This window comes from Pongo pygmaeus, chromosome 1 (assembly GCF_028885625.2).
Source record: "Pongo pygmaeus isolate AG05252 chromosome 1, NHGRI_mPonPyg2-v2.0_pri, whole genome shotgun sequence".
In the NCBI taxonomy this organism is placed as follows: Eukaryota; Metazoa; Chordata; class Mammalia; order Primates; family Hominidae; genus Pongo; species Pongo pygmaeus.
The window spans coordinates 178167000-178188340 of record NC_072373.2 but is presented as its reverse complement, the minus strand read 5'-3'; the positions used below and the strand labels follow the sequence as shown (position 1 = coordinate 178188340).

The 21341-nt window shown below is 37.8% G+C and overlaps 1 protein-coding gene across 2 annotated transcripts in view; it reads left to right on the top strand.

The window, feature by feature from the left end:
- The window catches only part of ZFYVE9 (zinc finger FYVE-type containing 9), a 206470-nt gene that overhangs the window by 107547 nt on the left and 77582 nt on the right, over window positions 1-21341 (top strand). Inside the window, exons 5-8 of one of the 2 annotated variants that reach the window (XM_054487840.2) lie at window positions 7972-8071; window positions 10844-11020; window positions 12649-12818; window positions 18681-18801. In XM_054487840.2, coding sequence (XP_054343815.1) covers window positions 7972-8071; window positions 10844-11020; window positions 12649-12818; window positions 18681-18801 — 568 coding nt within the window. The remainder of the gene's footprint in view (window positions 1-7971; window positions 8072-10843; window positions 11021-12648; window positions 12819-18680; window positions 18802-21341) is intronic. The other variant, XM_054487849.2, reaches the window with a different exon arrangement.

The following is a 21341-nucleotide window of genomic DNA, read 5'->3' as shown; positions in this document are numbered from 1 at the left end:
GCAGGTGAATCACCTGAGGTCAGGAGTTCAAGACTAGCTTGGGCAATGTGGCAAAACTCCATCTTTATTAAAAATACTAAAATTAGCTGGGTATTGCGGTGTGTACCTGTAGTCCCAGTTACTTGGGAGGTCGCAGTGAGCCGAGATTGTGTCACTGCACTCTAGTCTGGGTAACAGAGAAAGACTGTGACTCAAAAAAAAATTTTTTTTTAATTCATTGAGTTTGAGCTATTTTGCTTTTTTCTTTCTTTTCTTTTCTTTCTTTCTTTCTTACTTTTCTTTTCTTTTCTTTTCTTTTTTTCTTTCTTTTTTGTTTGAGATGGAGTCTCGCTCTGTCTTCCAGGCTGGAGTGCAATGGCGTGATCTCGGCTCACTGCAATCTCCACCTCCTGGATTCAAGTAATTCTCCTGCCTCAGCCTCCCAAGTAGCTGAGATAACAGGCACATGCCACCACCACACCTAGCTAATTTTTGTATTTTTAGTAGAGACAGGGTTTTACCATGTTGGTCAGGCTGGTCTTGAACTCCTGACCTTGTGATCTGTCTGCGTCGGCCTCCCAAAGTGCTGGGATTACAGGCATGAGCCACCACCCCCGGCTCTTTTTTTTTTCTTTTTTGAGACAGTTTTGCTCTTGTCGCTCAGGCTGGAGTGCAGTGGCACAACCTTAGCTCACTGCAACCTCTGCTTCCCTTCCCAGGTTTAAGCAATTTTCTTTGCCTCAGCCTCTCAAGTAGCTGGGATTACAGGCATGTGCCACCACGCTCAGCAAATTTGTATATTTTTAGTAGAGATGGGGTTTCACCATGTTCGCTGGGCTGGTACAGCCTCAGTTGGATATAATATTGAAAGTCTGAATTAGAGATCTCTTTTAACCCTTTCTGTAATGGACACTTAAAATGACTCTGATAATTATTATTGTTTTCTCTTAATTTTAGACAGAGGCAAGGGTCTGGATTTGTTTGAACTGCTTTAGATCTTATAATACTGATTTTTGCTATGTGCTAATAAGTGGAGGGATAAAGTACTCTTTTGCATTTGACAGTTTTTATAAGTTGTTACTTTCACTGGTCTTTGTGAACAGCTGGACATTGGTCAGTTCTATGCACTCTCCTCTCCTGTTTTTATTATTCTCACATCACAGTTATTTTTGTCATAATTATAGGGCTTTTTGAAGACCTGGGACATCATTTTTTGCATTTTCTAATTTGGAAAGAAATAAGTGAGCATTTGATGATTTGAATTTTCAAGAATTGCAAAGGAATAAGTCTTATTCACACTGTAAGAGGATATAAATAGGCACAAAGTGGTACTTTGAATATAAAGCATGTTCACAGATTTAGCAATAGGATTTGTTGTGTGGAAAGCCTGCAGTGGGAAATTTTGAAAGGAAAGGGAAATAAGAAAGGTACCAACATACATTTAGAACCTATTATATGCTACATTTTATACATATAATCTCATTTAATCTTCATAAAAGCCGTATGAAGGGAATACTGTATTAGCATTTCTATTTTACATGTGAGAAAAACTAAGACCTAGAGAGTTTAAATTATTCCCATAAGGTCATCTGACTAGAGAATAATCAAGTTGAAATAGGAACACAGAAGTGCCACATTAAAGAAAATTACATATAAACACACAAATGGAACCTTTTAACCAGTACTTAGCTGGAACATCATATAGAATATATATTATAAATTACCTTACTTTGTCTCTTTACGCTTAGGCAGGTCATAAAGATCCTGCCATATGATGTCAGCTGTAACCATTAGACATACAAATCTTGAGGTCATTCTTATAAACAGATTAAAATGTGTTGTTGCAAAAGTTGAATGGCTCTAGATTATTTTCTGAATTTGGATATGAATCATACAGTCCTTCCCCAAAAAGTTTACATTAATGTTTGTTTCTCCGTTCATACATTTATGTATTTATGTATTTATTTATTTTTTTGAGACGGGGTTTCGCTCTTATCTCCCAGACTGGAATGCTGTGGCGCGATCTCTGCTCACTGCAACCTCCACCTCTTGGGTTCATGTGATTCTCCTGCCTCAGCCTCCTGAGTAGCTGGGATTATAGGCGCCTGCCACCACTCCTGGCTAATTTTTGTATTTTTAGTAGAGATGGGGTTTCACCATATTTGACCCGGCTGGTCTTGAACTCCTGACCTCAGGTGATCCACCTGCCTTGGCCTCCCAAAGTGCTGGGATTACACACATAAGCCACTGCACCCAGTCCCAGTCATACATTTATTTATGCAATAACTTTACTTTTCAAGGAAGCAATAAGCAAATATTTACTGAGTACTATGTTTCAGACACAACATTGAAGATACCAGTATTAAAAATAATTTAGCTCATTATTCCATGGAGTTTACATTCTAGTGTGGGGAAATGGAGAATAAGTTCAATCAGTGCAGTAGATTGTGTTGGGATAATAAAGATATATGGCATATGGTAAGATATTTCAGCAGTATAATTTAAGTTCAGGTGTGCAAATATGTAATTCTCTTAATTTTTAGAACTGACTACTTTTCTACACTAAGCCTGTAGCTTAGAGAACTGGGGAAGGTACTTAGATGGTATATGGAATATAGTGGGGTATTTTTAGTTGTCAGAATGACTGAGGTTGCTACTGGCATTTAGCAACCTGTGCATACGAAGACTGCTAAACATCTTGCTATGCCCAGGACAGTACTGTCCTGTGAAGAACTGGCCCACCTAAAATGCCAAGAGTGCCCCTGTTGAGAAGCACTGACTAACCTGGCTCATGGTAGACAATTTCATCTTGATCTTTTTAGGCAAATTGACTATTATCCAGTAATTTCAAATTCAGGATTATTAAACTATTCCAAACCTGGCTCAAATCTCTTAGATTCTGCCCATCTCCTCTGTGATACTAATTCTTATGACCTATGAATCTCACTACATCATAGTCTGGCTTTGAAGAGTCATCTACTTTTCTAGCTAACTCCTGTGCTTTCCTCTAATCCCATTGGAAACGTAAAGGATCTCTCTATATTGTTCTTCAGCCTGTGGGATATTGAGAAAGATGGGTATTCTTGGGTTCTTCTGTGTTTACTCCATTTGCTGCTCCCTTGCTTGCTTTTTTTTTTTTTAAGATATTTTGTTTTTTCTTAAAAAATCATTCTTATTTGAGATTATTGTCCCAAAGCCTAACTCACTGCTTCTGAATGTTCCCAACTATATTAGTTTGCTAGAGTTAGCAAAATACCACAAATTGGGCAGCTTAAGCAGAAATTTATTATCTCACAGTTATTAGAAGTCTGAAATTAAGGTGATAGCAGGGTTGGTTCCTCCTGGGGGCTGTATGGAAAAGATCTCTTCCGTGTCTTTCTCCTTGGTTTATAGATGGACATCTTCATGTTCATATGGTGTTCTTCTTGTGTGTATACCTGTGTCCATATTTGCCTCTTTTATAAGGGTATCAGTCATGTTGGATTAGGAGACTACCCTAATCACTTCATTTTGATTACCTCTGTAGGGACCCTATCTTCAAATAAGGTCACATTGTAAGGTGTTAGGAGTTAAGACTTCAACTTAAGTATTTGTGGGGGATACAGTTCAACCCATAAAAGCAACTAATTTATTTTTTATTTTTTTCTAATTTAAAAAGTACAGAAAAAACTAATCAAAATAAAATAAAAATATCTCAATACAACATTTAAAAAATTATATAAAGTAAAAGGAGAGAAAAAGATAGCCAGCTGTGGTGGCTCATGCCTGTAATCCCAGCACTTTGGGAGGCCCAGGTGGGCAGATCACTTGAGGTCAGAAGTTCGAGACCAGCCTGGCCAACATGGCGAAGCCCTGTCTCTACTAAAAAAAAAAAAAAAAAAATCGCTGGGCATGGTGGTGCACACCTGTAATCCCAGCTGTTCAGGAGGTTGAAGCACCAGAACCGCTTGAACCTGGGAGGCAGAGGTTGCAGTGAGCTGAAATGGTGCCACTGCATTCCAGCCTGGGTGACACAGCAAGACTGTGTCTAAAAATAAAAAAGAAAAAGGCCCACTTCCATTCCAATCTCATCCTCCAACTTGACTATATTTTTCTTTTCCGTGTCAATCAGTACATACAGAACTATCTCATTCTTTTTATGGGAACGGGATTCCATTTTATGGGTATACTGCAGTTTAGCTGTTACACTACTGATGAACACTTGGGTTGTGTACAACTTTTATTATAAACAATATGGAGATAATTCTTGTGTAGATCTCTTTGCACATGTGGACGTTTTCAGTAGGGTAAAATTTTAAAACTGTGTGCTGAGTCATACTGAATAAACACAATTTTAAAAGATACTGTCAAATTAACCTACCAGCGTTTATTACTACCAGCAGAATACGAGAGCTATACCCTCACCACCGTTAGATATTATCAGTGTTTAAAAAAAATCTTTGCTAGTCGCATAGTAAAAACATACCTCATTGTTTTATTTTGTCATGAGTGGTATTTACTATATCTGTTGCCCATTTAATTTATTTTTTCTGGGTATTTACCAATGTGTGTTCTTTGCCTTATTTCCTTGGAGGTATTTGTTGGTTATTGAAGCTCATGTTTTTATCATAAATTAATTTTTTTGTAATAATTGCAGTAGCTCATTAAGTTTCCCAAATCCAATCTTATTCTCCTCCTTTTTTTTCCGCCTACACTGTGGCCATACAGATCTGATCATGTCTTTCTCTTTGATTAAAACGCTTAAGTGGGGGCTGGGCACGATGGTTCACGTCTGTAATCCCAGCACTTTGGGAGGCTGAGCCGGGCAGATCACCTGAGGTCAGGAGTTTGAGACCAGCCTGACCAACATGGTGAAACCCCGTCTCTACTAAAAATATAAAAATTAGCTGGGCATGGTGGCACACACCTGTAATCCCAGCTACTTGGGAGGCTGAAGCAGAAGAATGGCTTGAACCCTGGAGGTGGAGGTTGCAATGAGCTGAGATCACACCATTGCACTCCAGCCTGGGCGACAGAGCAAGACTCTATCTCAAAGAAAAAAAAAATGCTTAAGGGCTTTCCCATTGCTCTATTAAAAAGGTCAAAACAGATCCTACAGAGCCTTTGCTTGGTCTGCCCTCAGCTTTTTCCATGCATCCCTTAACTCTTGGGGCCTCAAGCCATATTAACTTTTTTTAGTTATTTGGTGGGTCCATGCTTCTTCCCCTAATAGGAACTGTGTACATACTATTTCCTCTACTATTACTGTCTCTTCTTGGCACCTCTTTGTGCACAGAAAACTCTTACCCATCCTTCAAATTTGATGTCTTGTCATTTCCTAAATCTTCCCTGACCTTGCCAATCTAGGCTAGAGCCTAGATTACATGATCTTATTTCACCATTTACCACTTTTGAAACACATGATTTTATATTCACTTGTATGGTTTTTCTTTTTCTTTTTCTTTTCTTTTCTTTCTTCCTTTTTTTTTTTAAGACAGGGTTTTGCTATGTTACCCAGACAGGAGTGCAGTGGCTATTCACAAGTGCAGTCATAGTGTAGTGTGTCTTCAAACTCCTGGCTTCAAGCCATCTTCCTGCCTCAGCCTCCCATGTAGCTGGGACAATAGGTGTACTCCTCTATGCCCAGCCTTGTATTATTATTTGATTTTAGGTAGGTTATAACCTGAAACCCTTGCACTAAATTGCATTGCGTGAAGGCAAGGACCATGTCTGTTTTGTTTTCTGCCACATCCCCATTGGGTAGCTTGGTGCCCAGTACATAGTAAGAGTTCATATATTTGTGGAATAAATGAGTGAATGATGGATTCTTGGTTTTGTCTCTTTATTAGAAAGGTTATTGAAGGATTTTAAGAAATTTAACATTATTAGATTTTTTTAGAAAGTTCAGTCTTTGTTTGGAAGATTAATTGGAAAGGCAGATGTGAAGATTAGGAGAACAGTTAGGTTATCATCATGATTGTTTAGTCCTCAGATAATAACAGCCTGAACAGAGGCAGCAATGTTAGAGATAGGAGAAGATGTGATTTTGGAAGAACAATTTCAGAGGAAAAACTAACAGGACTTAATGACTGACTGGATGTGGTCATGGCGAGGGAGAAGGAAAAGTCAAGACTCAAAATTTACATGAAATATGTAATTTAGTATGAAGTAGTATTACAGAGTAGTTAGCTACAGAGCCGTTGCAGTCATACAGATTAATCATGTAATTTACTAGCTGTATGACCCTGGTAATTTTACTTAATGTCTTAGTCCATTCGGGCTGCTATAACAAAATACCATAGACTGGATGGCTTATAAATAACAGAGATTTACTTGTTACAGTCTGGAGCCTGGTAAGTCCAAGATCAAGGCAATGGCAGGTTTGGTATCTGGTGAGGGCCTGCTTCCTTATAGACAGCTGTGTTCTCACTCTAACTTCACAGGGCAGAAGGGTGAGGAGTCTCTCTCAGGCTTCTTTTATAGGGCACTAATCCCATATGCCCCACTACCTAATACCATCACTTTTGGGGTTAAGATTTCAACATATGAGTTTTGGAACATTCATCTGTTTACCTAACTGCTAATTGTAAATGAGTGTCTTCATGGAATTTTTGAGGTTAAATGTAACACATGTAAAGTGCCTAGTAGTCATATAGTTTGCTGTGAACTTGAGGAAGTCATTTAACCATCTAAACTCAGTTTCTTCTGGTAGAAAATAAGGATAATATGTATACCCTTTGTTCTCCCTATATCACAAGGATATCTCCCTATATCACATTTAAGAATGTCTTGCCCTATAAAAATTGTAAACTGATTACAGTCATAGTAACTAGATATTAATTATACATAGAAGGATGGGAGATATCGAGCTTAACTTAGACTTTAATATGACCCCTCATCTCTTGGTTCAACTTTGTAAGGTATTGGATGCTTCTTGGCTGTAAAAAGTGAAGAAGTAGAATTTATCCTACTGAGCGGGAACAGGCTTTTGCCACTGTAAGGCTCTATGTGGTAAATGACTGATGAGTTCTCAAGAAAATAAATCTGGCCGGGTGTGGTGGCTCACGCCTGTAATCCCAGCACTTTGGGAGGCCGAGGTGGGTGGATCACTTGAGTTCAGGAGTTTGAGACTAGCCTGGCCAACATGGCGAAACCCTCTCTTCTAATAATACGAAAAAAAATTAGCCAGGCGTGGTGGCTTACACTTGAAGTCCCAGCTACTCAGGAGGCTCAGGCAGAAGAATCACTTGAACCCAGGAGGTGGAGGTTGCAGCAGTGAATCAAGATCGCACCACTGCACTCCAGCCTGGGCCACAGAGTCAAATTGTGTCTCAAAAAAAAAAAAAAAAAGAAATCTTAACAGGAACAAAGGAGATTGTTGTTGCCTGGTGTAGAAGGGAGAAGGAAGTGAGATTACCAGGAACCAAGCCCAGAAGGTGGAAATTGGCATGGCAGATCTTGATTGCCTGCTGTGATTTCCTGTAGCTAAAGCAGTGCATATGTTTATGATTGAGTTGTATATATCGACCCTTGGCCTTCATAGCAAAAACAGTGAAAACAGCTGGTATAGTTATTATTCCACATATAAGGATAGTAACAAACAGAAGTTAAAACACAGAAATTCCAATCTTTGTTTATTTCATCCTGCTATAATTCCTTTCCAGACGGAAATAGCAGATGTAACTATCTTTCAATACCCATGTTAGGTGATTGTGTGTATAGAAATCTTGCCTAAGGGTAATTCAGGTGGTTTTTTCCCCACTGCTGTATATTTGCCATGTGATCTTAGCTAAGATTTTTATTTTCAGCCAACGTTTCCCATTTCTTTATTGTTGACAGACTTGTAATCTCACTCTTGCTTTTGAATTACCCAACTTCCTGAACTACATTTTCTTTGAAACTTTAGTATTGTAGTTTAATAAGGTTCGCTGACAATCAGTATTTGTCAATATTGGTTCACTCTCTTTGCATGGTAATCCCAAGTAAATTTTGTGTGTTGTTTTCCCCCCACAGGTTTTCTGTGCTTCCTGCTGTAGCCTGAAATGTAAACTGTTATACATGGACAGAAAGGAAGCTAGAGTGTGCGTAATCTGCCATTCAGTGCTAATGAATGGTAAGTATTAAAACAGGTTGATTTCATAGTTATTGAGACAGAACAAGGGAATTCCGATGAGAAGACTTTTTTCCCCTGCCTTTCTTTACAAGTTGCTCGCCTTCTCAAATGTCATAAATTTAACTGAAAATATTTAGCTAAATTTCCATGTTTTGAAAGTATCTTAGCATTTCAGAATTCCTGTGCCTAATTTAACGAATAAATGCTAAAGCCAGGTAAGTTTTGCAGGAATAATGGAAGTTCTTTGGAAATCTGGTGCGAGGTAGTTATTTGTGTTCCTATAAAATAACCAGGGTGAGGTGGGAATGGGGAGCTTTTGATCACCAGGTGATGAGATGTTAAAACTGGGCTGAGATTTTCCTTTTAAGAGAAGCCATCTCTTTCTAAGGAACAACTTAATAACTTAGCATGCGTTCTTATCAACACCTTGTTTCATTCATCTTGTTGAAAATAACTATTTTAGCATCTAGGACCAAGTAGAAAATTGCATTTTTAAAGCCCATTTATCTCTTTAATGCTACTTAGATTTGCTGTGAGAATAATGGCTTAGAATCTAGTTGTTACGTGGTAAAAAGAATATGGCCGGGGAAAGTAAATAAAACTTACCCAGTGTTCATCTTTTGCTGGACTGGAAATGATTTTAAGGGCATATTAGTTAAAAACCCTGAGTATCCTTGTAAAAAGATACACTAAAATTGTTCAGGTTATAGTATTTTCTCTTTGAATGCATCTTTGTACAGTTGCTGGAACAATTACTAATAGACATAAAATGTTAAACTTGAACACCAGTGCTACCTGTGCCAGGATAGTGTGCCTCCTGGAGGCTGGAACTTATCTGCTCTGAGACCCCTCCTGCTCTGTCTGTCTGCATTGCTGATAGTGATGTTTTCCTGTTGCTGGCTTATTAACCTATTGCATGACAGTTAATCTGATCTGTTCTAATTTCCTATGATCCACCCAGTTTCCTCCCATTTCTGAATTCTTACAATTTTGACCAAATATGAATCATTCTCTCCACTCTTAAGGGTTACTTTTTAAATAGTGGTTATTTCACTTGGTTGCTCAATTGATGATTTTTATCCTGCTGCTTTCATTTTCGGGCACATATTCACAGATAAGAGCATGCTGCTTAATTATAGTACCTAATATCTCTTTTATTTGATGAGATCTTCCAACTTGATAGCTAATTTTTTTTAACTTGGCATAGCTAAAGATGAAGGAAATGGCAGAGGATTCACATGGAATACTTTTTATTAAGCCAAGGAGGCCCTTAACAGGGGATCCTAAGGTAATCCACTTTTCCTGGTTTTTCCAGTGTCTTTCCTCTCGCATGGCTTAGCCCGGTCTTTTTCTTAATATTTAATTTGATGCTTTTCAGTGTTCCCTATCCCTTTTTCCCTTTCTCCTTTTCTCTTCCTCCCCTCTTCCTGCCAGTGCTTTCAAAGGAACATAGCTTTTGTTACTAGCCTTGTCTTGCAGTTTGGAGGCAATAAATATTCAAAATCCTATGGATCATTCTTTGATGTTGAATGAGATTTTTGAAAGGATGCTTAAAAAGAGGGTGGCTTCTGTTTCTGGGCATGTGGTATTACCTGAACCTAGAAGATAAAATTTGGTATCTTTCATTTCTGTAGCACCTTTCATCCTATTTGCTTTAAAGGCAATAGGTGATGTGTCAGTATTTAGTGAAATTATAGGGTACACAGAATCTTAATGTATTTGTGATCATTTATATTGGTTGATCACACTTACATGATATTGGCACATTTTCATGTTCAAATAGGTCCTGTGCTTTTGAGACACACCAGAGATGTGAAATGGTTGTTACTGATGGATACTTTTATACAGGGTGATGATTACATAAAAGCAGAATTCAGAAAAAGATTGAGATGTGTCCTCCTGAGCTTTAGGCTTTAGAAATTTTTAATGAGATTTTATTTTAACTAACAAGAGCCTTAAAAGTTTAGAAATGAAACTTAAAATTATACAGTAGAGTTATGCTATTTTAGCCCCTGATTTTGCTTTTTGATAGAACTTTATAAAATGCATTAAATATTAAATGAAAAAATGTCTAAATGCTATCCAAGTTTCAAATTCTTAAAGTTTGATGTTGTTTCACTCCCTCTTAAGGAAATGTTTGGTCTCCTATAAAGAAGCCAGGCTCCAACCTTTAACTCAGGTTGATCTGCTATCAGTCTATCAGAAGTATCCTATAATTCTTTTTTCTTTTTTTCTTTTTTATTTTTTTGAGATGAAATCTCGCTCTGTTGCCCAGGCTGGAGTGCAGTTGTGCGATCTTGGCTCACTGCAAGCTCCACCTCCCGGGTTCACGCCATTCTCCTGCCTCAGCCTCCCGAGTAGCTGGGACTACAGGCGCCCGCCACCACACCTGGCTAATTTTTTGTATTTTTAGTAGAGACGGGGTTTCACCATGTTAGCCAGGATGGTCTTGATCTCCTGACCTCGTGATCCACCCGCCTCGGCCTCCCAAAGTGCCCGGATTAGAGGCATGAGCCACCGCTCCCGGTCTAATTCTTTAAAAAAAAAAAAAATCATGTTATTCTTATTTGCTCCAACCAAATAGTTTATTTGGCTAAATGGTCTCCTTTATTACGTAAAATCACCTATCTCTTTAATACCTTCACTAGCTGGAAGAGAGACATACTATGAGTATTAATTAGGAGAAGCTGCATTATTTATCCAATATTGTGGAGGTCTTGATGTCCATATTTTGCAATCCATTCACATTGATTGTGTCTGTATTTGCTTTAGCTCAAGCCTGGGAGAACATGATGAGTGCCTCAAGCCAGAGCCCTAACCCTAACAATCCTGCTGAATACTGTTCTACTATCCCTCCCTTGCAGCAAGCTCAGGCCTCAGGAGCTCTGAGCTCTCCACCTCCCACTGTGATGGTACCTGTGGGAGTTTTAAAGCACCCTGGAGCAGAAGGTAGGGGATCATGTGCTATTCTCTCTCTTTTTCCTCACGAAGTTCCTCTGAAAAGGTGCTGATATGACTTTACAGCACAAGTCTTAAAAAACACTGCAGATAAGTCTCTTTGGGTGGTTATTAAAATGGAACAACAAGGTGAAAAATGTGTCAAGACTATTTCTGGGCAAGTAGAGAATAATATTGTGTTGCTTGGTATTTTAGAGGCACCTCAGAATATATGTCAGTCTCCTCTCCAACTTAAGAATGGAGTAATTACACTGCTTGTCCTTAAAAAGAGGTGCAGAATTTGAAGTCAGTCTGTAAATTCCTAGCCTACCTCATGCCTGTCTTAATGTTCTTTGTAGGAGTTTAGTAAGTGATAAAAATGAGAGTTCTTCTTTCTGACCAGCCCATTCAAGTATTGCTTTTTGGAGTATACATTGCCATTTTCTCTTTTCATTTTTAATCTGTCCATATAAAAATATGAACATTTTTGTGTTAGGGACATAGACTTTAAATCTAGAACTTTAATTCTGATTATATCATATGATAGGTAGAAAATTTCAGCCTCAACTTACGTTGGTTTATTATATCTTTATGATGATAATATTGTCAGATGAAAGGCACTGTGTAAGTGCAGGGGATTATGAATAGTAAAAATAACATTTATTTCCTTAAAATGATCTTATCAAGTTTCCCTTGGTAATTAAAATCAGTCTTCCTTCATTAATTTTATCTTTTCATCTATTAATATTCCCTTCCCCTTGCTAAATAACCCACCTTCCCTTTTGAAGATCATAGACTTCTATTGACATTATCATACTCTTCCCCATTTTTTCTCTTTTCAGATCATCCCTTAGTCATACTCCTTGTATTTTTATGAATTTAGGCTTTCTTAAAATCTTTATTCTCTTCATTTGTTGTTTTTGTTGTTCTTCCCTAGTCTCTGTGTGTTTTGGCTGTTTGAATTGATTTCTAAAACTGGACTTAAAGGGATCATTTCATCAGACTCAGTTTTCCAGCTTTTTCCCTGTCTTTTTACTAAAACACAAATTACTTTTGCACTGCCAGATCAGTCTTTTTCTTCTTCAGTTACACTTCAGGCAAAGATCTGGTCGGTTTGCTTCCCAATTCTTACATATCTGTGCCAGCTCTTCTGTTATAAATGAATTATTCTTTAACATTCTTCAGGGCATCTTTTGCCCTTTAAAAGTACCATATCACTTTACCAGATGTTTAATTTCTTTGGAAACCTCATACCTTTAGAAAATGTGAATGTCTATTGCTTTTTTCACCATGCTATTAATTTATTTCCAAGGCCCTTGAATACTTTCCTTAGTTTCTCTGTCAGTGATACGGGACAGAGTATGTGACATAATCATAGATGTATTTAAGAACTCTTAATATTTCAAAGCAAAGTATTTTACTCTGCATATAAGTTAAAGAAGTAAAGAATATATTTAAATTTGTATTTTTAATTCATTTATAACCACTTTTATATACAGTTACATTTCTGATGTTTCTGATTGTAAGTTGCCAAGTAGTGATTTCTTTGTACATCTGGAATTGGTGACCTTCTCTTCTTTGATGTTAGAAAACCTTCCAATGCCACATTGATGCCTGTTTTATTTTTCTGGCCCCTCAAGTGGCTCAGCCCAGAGAGCAGAGGCGAGTTTGGTTTGCTGATGGGATCTTGCCCAATGGAGAAGTTGCTGATGCAGCCAAATTAACAATGAATGGAACTTCCTCTGCAGGAACCCTGGCTGTGTCACACGACCCAGTCAAGCCAGTAACTACCAGTCCTCTACCAGCAGAGGTAAGAAAACAAAACAGCAACTAAAATTGCGTAGCTACTTTACTCAGCATTGTGCTGCCTCTGTCTTGCCTTTTTCTTTGTTGCATTACTTTTGTGTGGAACTCTGTAGGTTTTGGATACAACTTAGTGTGTACGTGCACATATATGGATAAAGTAAATGTGGCAAAAATCAGCTGTTGTTCTTTGCTGTATATTTAGAAGTTTTTTCAGGAGAAAGGTTCTTAATGAAGATTGTTCTCAGATGAGCTCAGGTGCTCCAATTTAGCTAGCAGTCGGGCTGTAGGGAATTCTGTCCCCTTGCTACATTGGTTTTTAAAGCATGTTCCCCAGGTTCCATGGCAGCCTCTCAGGAGTGCTATGGTGAGGAAGAGCAGGTAACATGAAAGGGCCTGAGGAGCTGAGTTGAAAACCCTGGCTTGTCAACATCCCCTACCAGAGTGGTACTCTTGTTACACTTGTTGAGCCTACACTGACACATTGTAGCCAACCCAAGTCCACATTTTACATTAGGATTGGATACTTTTTTTTCTTTTTTTGAGATAGAGTCTCTGTTGCCCCGGCTGCAGTACAGTGGCGTGATCTTGGCTCACTGCAACCTCTACCTCCCAGGTTCAAGCAATTCTCCTGCCTCAGCCTCCAAAGTAGGTGGGATTACAGGCGCCTGCCACCATGCCAGGCTAATTTTTGTATTTTTAGTAGAGACAGGGTTTCACCACGTTGCCCAGACTGCGTCTCGAACTCCTGACCTCAAGTGATCCACCCCCTCAGCCTCCCAAAGTGCTAGGATTACAGGTGTGAGCCACCACACCCTATCAGGATTGGATAAAAATTTTACTCCTGATGTTTTCATAGAATTGTTAGTTACTAATTATTTATATTAATGATAAGTAATATTTTTTCAGACATTTACATCCTATATAATTTGTGAGTTTGATTGTAATTGAAATTGCATGTTGTTAAGATTAGATTTTTTGACATGCAGAGCTGACTTACCTGTTTGGTGAGTTATTGAACCATGTAATATCTGTCTTCAAATATTTCTATTTTTTGAATTTTTCTGTGGCTGCAGAGGGTGACAGCCAGAACTATGTCTTATCCTTTTTTGTATCTCCACAGTGACTTTGTCAAGAAAGTTTTTTCTTTATTCCCCTCAATTTTTTTTTGTTTGTTTTGGTTTTTTTTTTTTTTGAGACGAAGTCTCACTCTGTTGCCCAGGCTCCAGTATAGTGCCGCAGACATGGCTCTCTGCAGCCCTAACATCCCATGCTCAAGCGATCTTTCTGCCACAGCCTCCCAAATAGCTGGGACTGTAGGCAAGCCTGCCCACAACTGTTTATTTGGAAAAAAATTCAGCCTACAGAAAAGTTACAAGAATAATACAGTGAATACCCATATACTCTTCACCTGTCTTCATCAACTGTTACCATTTTGCCACATTTACTCTACCACTTCAGAGTACACACACATTTTTTTTTATGACCCATTTAAGGATTGGTTGCACTTCACCACTTAATAGTTCAGCTTGTGTACCCTAAGAAAAGTCATTTTCTTATATAACCACAATACAATTATCACATGAGATGGAAACTTAACATATAATTCTGGTTTTCCCAGTTGTCACAATAATGTTCTTTATAGCTTTAATTTTTTTGTTTTGTTTTGTTTTGAGACGGAGTCTTGCTTTCTCGCCCAGGCTGGAGTGCAGTGGTGCGATCTCGGCTCACTGCAAGCTCCGCCTCCCAGGTTCATGCCATTCTCCTGCCTCAGCCTCCCGAGTAGCTGGGACTACAGGCGCCCGCCACCGTGCCCAGCTAATTTTTATATATTTTTTAGCAGAGATGGGATTTCACCATGTTAGCCAGGATGGTCTCGATCTCCTGATCTCCTGATCTGCCCTCCTTGGCCTCACAAAGTGCTGGGATTATAAGCGTGAGCCACTGCACCTGGCCTATAGCTTTCATTTTTACATGTATGTGTGTGCACAGATATATTAATTTTTAAAATAAAATTTATTTTTAAAAATCAAGATCTCATTAAGGACCACAGTTGCATTTAGTTGTCATATTTCTTTGGTTTGCTTTAATCTTGAATAGTTCTCTTACTTTTTTTTTAAAGTTTTTATGTCATTAATATTTAAGTATTTGGGCCATGTTTTACATGATACTCTCAATGTGTAGTTGTCTGTTTTTTTTTTCCTCATGACTAGTTGCAGATTAAACATTTTTTGGCAGTAATGACAATCCTACATAAGTGAGGATGATTTCTTAAAGGATCACATCAAGAAGTATTAGTTTGGGTTGGGTGCAGTGGCTCACATCTGTAATCCCAGCACTTTGGAAGGCCAAGGCAGGAGGATTGCCTGAACCCCGAGTTTGAGACCAGCTTGGGCAACATAGTCAGACTCTTTCTCTATATAAAATTAAAAAATTAGCTGGGCATGATGGCACATGCCTGCAGTCCCAGCTACTCAGGAGGCTGAGGTGGGAGGGTGATGATTTTTTTCTTTCTGTTAAATTTCTTTGCTATCTCTTAGTTTGTTATGATGGGTTCTTAAACTATAAATATTTTTGAAAGAATGAGGAAGGTCTAGTGAGTGAATGTTATAGGGAAACAATTTTCTGCTCATTATAAGACAAGCTAAGCCACATTATTTTGTGCTCTCACATTGTGCAACACTCTAATATTTATGTGGTAAAATGAGAGAAAGCAAACTCTTTAATGCCAGACTAGAAAATATTAATATTTTTCTTATTTTTATGATCTAGTAGAGTGCCTGGCACTTAAAAAGTGCCCAATAAATGAAGTAAATGTCTTTTTATTATTATTATTATACTTTAAGTTCTGGGATACATGTGCAGAACCTGCAGGTTTGTTACCTAGGTATACATGTGCAATGGTGGTTTGCTGCACCCATCAACCCGTCATCTAGGTTTTAAGCCCCGCAGTAAATGCCTTTTCACGGAAGGCATTTAAGTAGAGACCAACTGACCGCTTCTTATGATATTAAAAGGAGGATTTTTGCACCATTCAATAGTAGGTTAGAATAGATTATTTTCTGTACCAGGCCTTCAAGTCAGTTAATAGTAGTTTGCTAGTAAAATTTTATAAAGCTCCTATATGATGCCATACTGGAAAATTTTAGAAATCCCACTAAAAATGTATAGTCCTAAAAACTTTGTCCTAAGTAGAGACAAAAGTATGTTAAAACATGGGCATATTTATTTTATTTTATTTTATTCTTTGTTTGAGTCAGAGTTTTGCTCTTGTTGTCCAGGCTGGAGTGCAGTGGCATGATCTCAGCTCACTGCAACCTCCACCTCCTGGGCTTGAGTGATTCTCCTGCCTCAGCCTCCTGGGTAGCTGGGATTACAGGTGCCCACCACCACACCTGGCAAATTTTGTATTTTTAGTAAGAGATGGTTTCACCATGTTGGCAAGGCTGGTCTTGAACTCCTGGCCTCAGGTCATCTCCCCTCCTTGGCCTCCCGAAGTGCTGGGATTATAGGCATGAGCCACCATGTCCGGCCATATTTTGAAGAAATAGTTTTAATGTTTGTTCAGGTATAAAATATATATAGCAAAATGCATGACAAGGAGCATGAATCTTTAGGAAACACCTTAAATTTATACATGGTTTTATATATATGTGTGTGTGTGTATACACACACACACACACACACACACACACAAAATATGTAACCACCATTCAGGTGAAGATACAGAACATCTCCAGTACTCCATAAGGGTTCCTTATGCACTTTTTCTGTCAGTACCTTCTCCTTTCATCAAGGTAACCATTGTTCTCACTTCTGTCTCTACAGATTAGTTTTGCTTATTCTTGAATTCATATAAATCGAAACAATAGTATATAATGTTTTGTGTTTAGCTTTTTAAGCTCAACTTAATATTTATGAGATTTATCCATATGCATCAAAAATTAATTTATTGCTGAGTATTAGTCCATTGTATGGATATGCCATAATTTATGTTATGTTCTCCTGTTAGTGGTCATTCAAATTGTTTCCAGTTTTTGGCTATTATGAATGAAATGAAGCTGCTAGAAATATTCTTTTTTTTTCTTTTTTTTTTTTTGAGTCTCGCTCTGTTGCCCAGACTGGAATGCAGTGGCAGGATCTCGGCTCACTGTAACCTCCACCTTCCAGTTTCAAGCAATTCTCCTGCCTCAGCCTCCCAAGTAGCTGGGATTACAGGCACACGCCCAGCTAATTTTTGTATTTTTTTGTAGAGACGGGATTTCACCATATTGGCCAGGCTGATGTTGAACTCCTGTCCTCAAGCAGTCTGCCTTCCTTGGCCTCCCAAAGTATTGGGATTACGGGCGTGAGCCACTGTACCTGGCCGTATGAATATTGTTATACACGTTAAAAACAGCTTTTAAATATTTTTCTTTTAACTTTTTGTTTTGAGACGGAGTTTTGTTCTTGTCGCCCAGGCTGGAGTGCAATGGTGCGATCCTGGCTCACTGAAACCTCCGCCTTCTGGGTTCAAGTGATTCTCCTGCCTCAGCCTCCCTAGTAGCTGAGATTACAGGCATGTGCCACCATGCCCAGCTAATTTTTGTATTATTAGTAGAGATGGGATTTCACCATGTTGGCCAGGCTGATCTCAAACTCCTGACCTCAGGTCATCCACCCGCCTCAACCTCCCAAAGTGCTGGGATTACAGGCATGAGCCACTGCACCTGGCCTCTTTTAACTCTTTAAAAGCTTCTATTTCATGTTTAAGTTATAGAGAATATACATCTGTATAGTATGGGAAATGAAAGTTATAGAGAATGTAGAGAGGCGAGCATCATTTTAATAAATATTTGAGCATGTTCTATTTAATAATTAAGTGGATTTAATGCCAACCAACATGTTTTGCAACCTTATACTTCATTAAATATAGCTAATGTGATCTGCCTAGTAATGCAAAGAAAAATGAACTTCAGGCCGGGTGCGGTGGCTCACACCTGTAATCCTAGCACTTTGGGAGGCCAAGGCTGGCAGATCACAAAGTCAGGAGATTGAGACCATCCTGGCTAACAGGTGAAACCCCATCTCTACTAAAAATACAAAAATTAGCCAGGTGTGGTGGCACGCACCTGTAATCCCAGCTACTCGGGAGGCTGAGGCAGGAGAATTGCTTGAACCCGGGAAGCAGAGGTTGTAGATCATGCCATTGCACTCCAGCCTGGGCGATAGAGTGAGACTCCTTCTCAAAAAAAGAAAAAAAAAAAGAACTTCAAGATTTATTTTATTACATAGTAAATGAAAAATGATGACATTGTATCAAAGTTGATTTTTTTCCCTTTTTTATTGTGGAAAAATATTAACATATATAACATATGATTTACAATTTTAACAGTTTTTAAGTGAATTCATTGGCATCAAGTACATTCACATTGTTTTGCAACTATCACCACTGTTTTCAAAGTTAATTTTTAAAAGCAATATAAATTAGACTTTAAATAGTTCCCAAGGTATTAAAAATTAAGAAATTATGAAATAATACAGAGATTTTGTTTCTTTTGCCACTACAGTTTTTTAAAAATATTTTTCTCTTATGGCAAAAGAAACCTGGGTAAAGGAAGCTTTAATGCAGGTTTTAAGGCCTCTTCTGTCATTACCATGATTTGATGATACCAAAAGAAGAAACTTACACATTTGAAAACATTTTCATAGTATAAGCCTAATTTGTTTTTTGTTTTTTTTAACCCACGGGTTAATGAATATTTTGTGCTGCCTTTCAAAAAGTATGAATTTCAAATTTTCACTTAAGTTCCCATTTATATTTTTAATTATGTCTTGCCAAAGTCTTGAATTCTCTGTAGTGCTCACTTTGTTGATTTGCTTTTCCTAGGCAGATATTTGTCTATTCTCTGGGAGTATAACTCAGGTCGGAAGTCCTGTTGGAAGTGCAATGAATCTTATTCCTGAAGATGGCCTTCCTCCCATTCTCATCTCCACTGGTGTAAAAGGAGGTATGTGGACTACATATTTAAACACTGATAGTTCTATCTGCCAAATGTTACCTTCTAATTAAGGTAGACAGAATTTGAGTGACATTCACCTTTCTCTTATCCAACAAAACAAACTCCCCCAAAACTATGAAAACAGTTGTTGCTGTTATTATTTTAGAGTAGATGCTTATGTTTTTATATTATAATGTCATTTTCATTTTTTGAATGGATATAATATTACTTATAATATAAATGTAGTTTATTAGCAGTTTTAAAACATATTTCAAAGCACATAATATTCTGAAGGATTGCTTGTGGTTTAGGATGAACCCACCCTGATACAGTCATTTATTTAGCTTTTCATTTTGAGGTATAATATACATTCAGAAAGAACATATAGTAAGTGTGAAGAGCACTGAATTTAAATGGCAATTTTACTGTTAAAAATATTTTTAGGGATCTTGATAAGAAGTAAAATTATTATCTAATCAAAAGAATGCTTAATATTATGTGAAATTTTATTTTTATAATTTTAACTTTTATTCTAGATTCAAAGGGAACGTGTGCAGATCTGTTACATGGATATAGTGCATGATGCTGAGGTTTGGGTTATGATTGATCCTGTCACCCAGGTAGTGAGCATAGTACCCAATAGGTAATTTTTTTTTTTTTTTTTGAGACAGGGTCTCTTTATCCAGTCAGCCACTGATGGGCACTTAGGTTGATTCTATGTCTTTGTTATTGTGAATAGTGCTGCAGTGAACATTCAAGTACATGTGTCTTTTTGGTAGAACAATTTATTTTCTTTTGGATATACACCCAGTAATGGGATTGCTGGGCTGAATGGTAGTTCTCCTTTAAGTTCTTTGAAAAATCTCCAAACTGCTTTCCACAGTGGCTGAACTAATTTACGTTTCTATCAACAGTGTATACATGTCCCCTTTTCTCCACAGCCTCACCAGCATCTATTGTTTTTTGACTTTTTAATAATAGCCGTTCTGACTGGTGTGAGTTGATATCTCATTGTGGTTTTGATTTGCATTTCTCTGATGATTAGTGTGAAATTTTATTGCTGACATATATGGATCAGTATACAATTACTACATTTTTAGAAGGTGGCTTATTAATTAACCTCTCCTGAACTTTGTCCTAGGCTTTTACCTGGTCTCCTTGCCTTCAGTCTTTCTTTCCTTCATTTTGTCTTCCACACTGTTGCCAGTTATATTTTTAAACATAGATATTATCTTATATTGCATTTACTTAGAAATATTTAACGGATTCCCAATGCCTTTAGTGTAAATTACTTATCTTAGCAGGCAATTTTTTTTTTTTTTTTTGAGATGGAGTCTCGATCTGTCGCCAGGCTGGAGTGCAGTGGTACAGCCTCAGCTCACCACAACCTCCGCCTCCCGGGTTCAAGCAGTTCTCCTGCCTCAGTCTCCTAAGTAGCTGGGACTACAGGTGCATGCCACCATGCCCGGCTAATTGTCGTATTTTTAGTAGAGACAGGGTTTCACTATGTTGACCAGGCTGGTCTTGAACTCTTGACCTGGTGATTTGCCCACCTCGGCCTCCCAAAGTGCTGGGATTACAGGCGTGAGCTACCATGCCTGGTCTGACAATGTTTCTTATAACCTTGTCTCAGCCTGTCTTTCTAGCTGTTTATTATCAACTTTATTTCCAGCCATTCCCCAGCACCTTACATGTATACTGCAGATTATTTGCTATTTTTTGAATATTTACTTTTCATTCTTCTGTACTTTTTCTTGTGCTGTGGAATAATGGGAAAGAATGGACTTCAGAATTAAACCTGACTTTTAATGCCAGTACCGTTCCATTCTAGCTGTGTGATCCAGTTGGCAAGTCATTCATCCTCTCTGAATTTGTTTCCTAGTCTGTTTTATTTAAAATAATTATATAAATACACCTACTTAAAAGTCATTGTGGGTATTAAGTTAGATATCATACCTGTAAGTACATACCAAGAAAGTATCTGGCATGAAGTAGGCATGTAATTAATATTTTCCATTTCTTCCTTTCTTCTGCCTAGAATACCCCTTTCTACTGTAGTCTTCCTGAAGAACTCCTCAACCTTTTAAAATCCAGCTTAATGGTTAATTCTTTTCTGAATCCTTACCTGGGCTGCTTAGAAAATAGTGTTTTGCTTCATTATCTCTGTTCTAATAGTGGTTCCTATAGACTGTTGGCTACATTAACACTTTTTCTCATTGCAATTTAGATATTATATTTTCAGATCATATTCTTTCACTTAGACTGTGAATTTCTTCATCTTATTTTATACTTGCATTTACTGCTCCTTGCATGGTGCTAGGCCCATAGTAGGCTCTCAGCAAATGCTGTCTGTATTGTGCTCTCAAATGCAGCTATGTCCCAGATAGTTCAGCAGTGAACTTTCACATACAGTTAAGCATTCTTTTGATTGCATAATGCTTTTGCTCCTTTACCAGGACCCTATAAAAATATCTATTGTTAGTAAAATTGCTGCTTAGGGTTCAGATTTTTATTTTAATAAATCTTAGATTAACAAGGAACTAAACTGG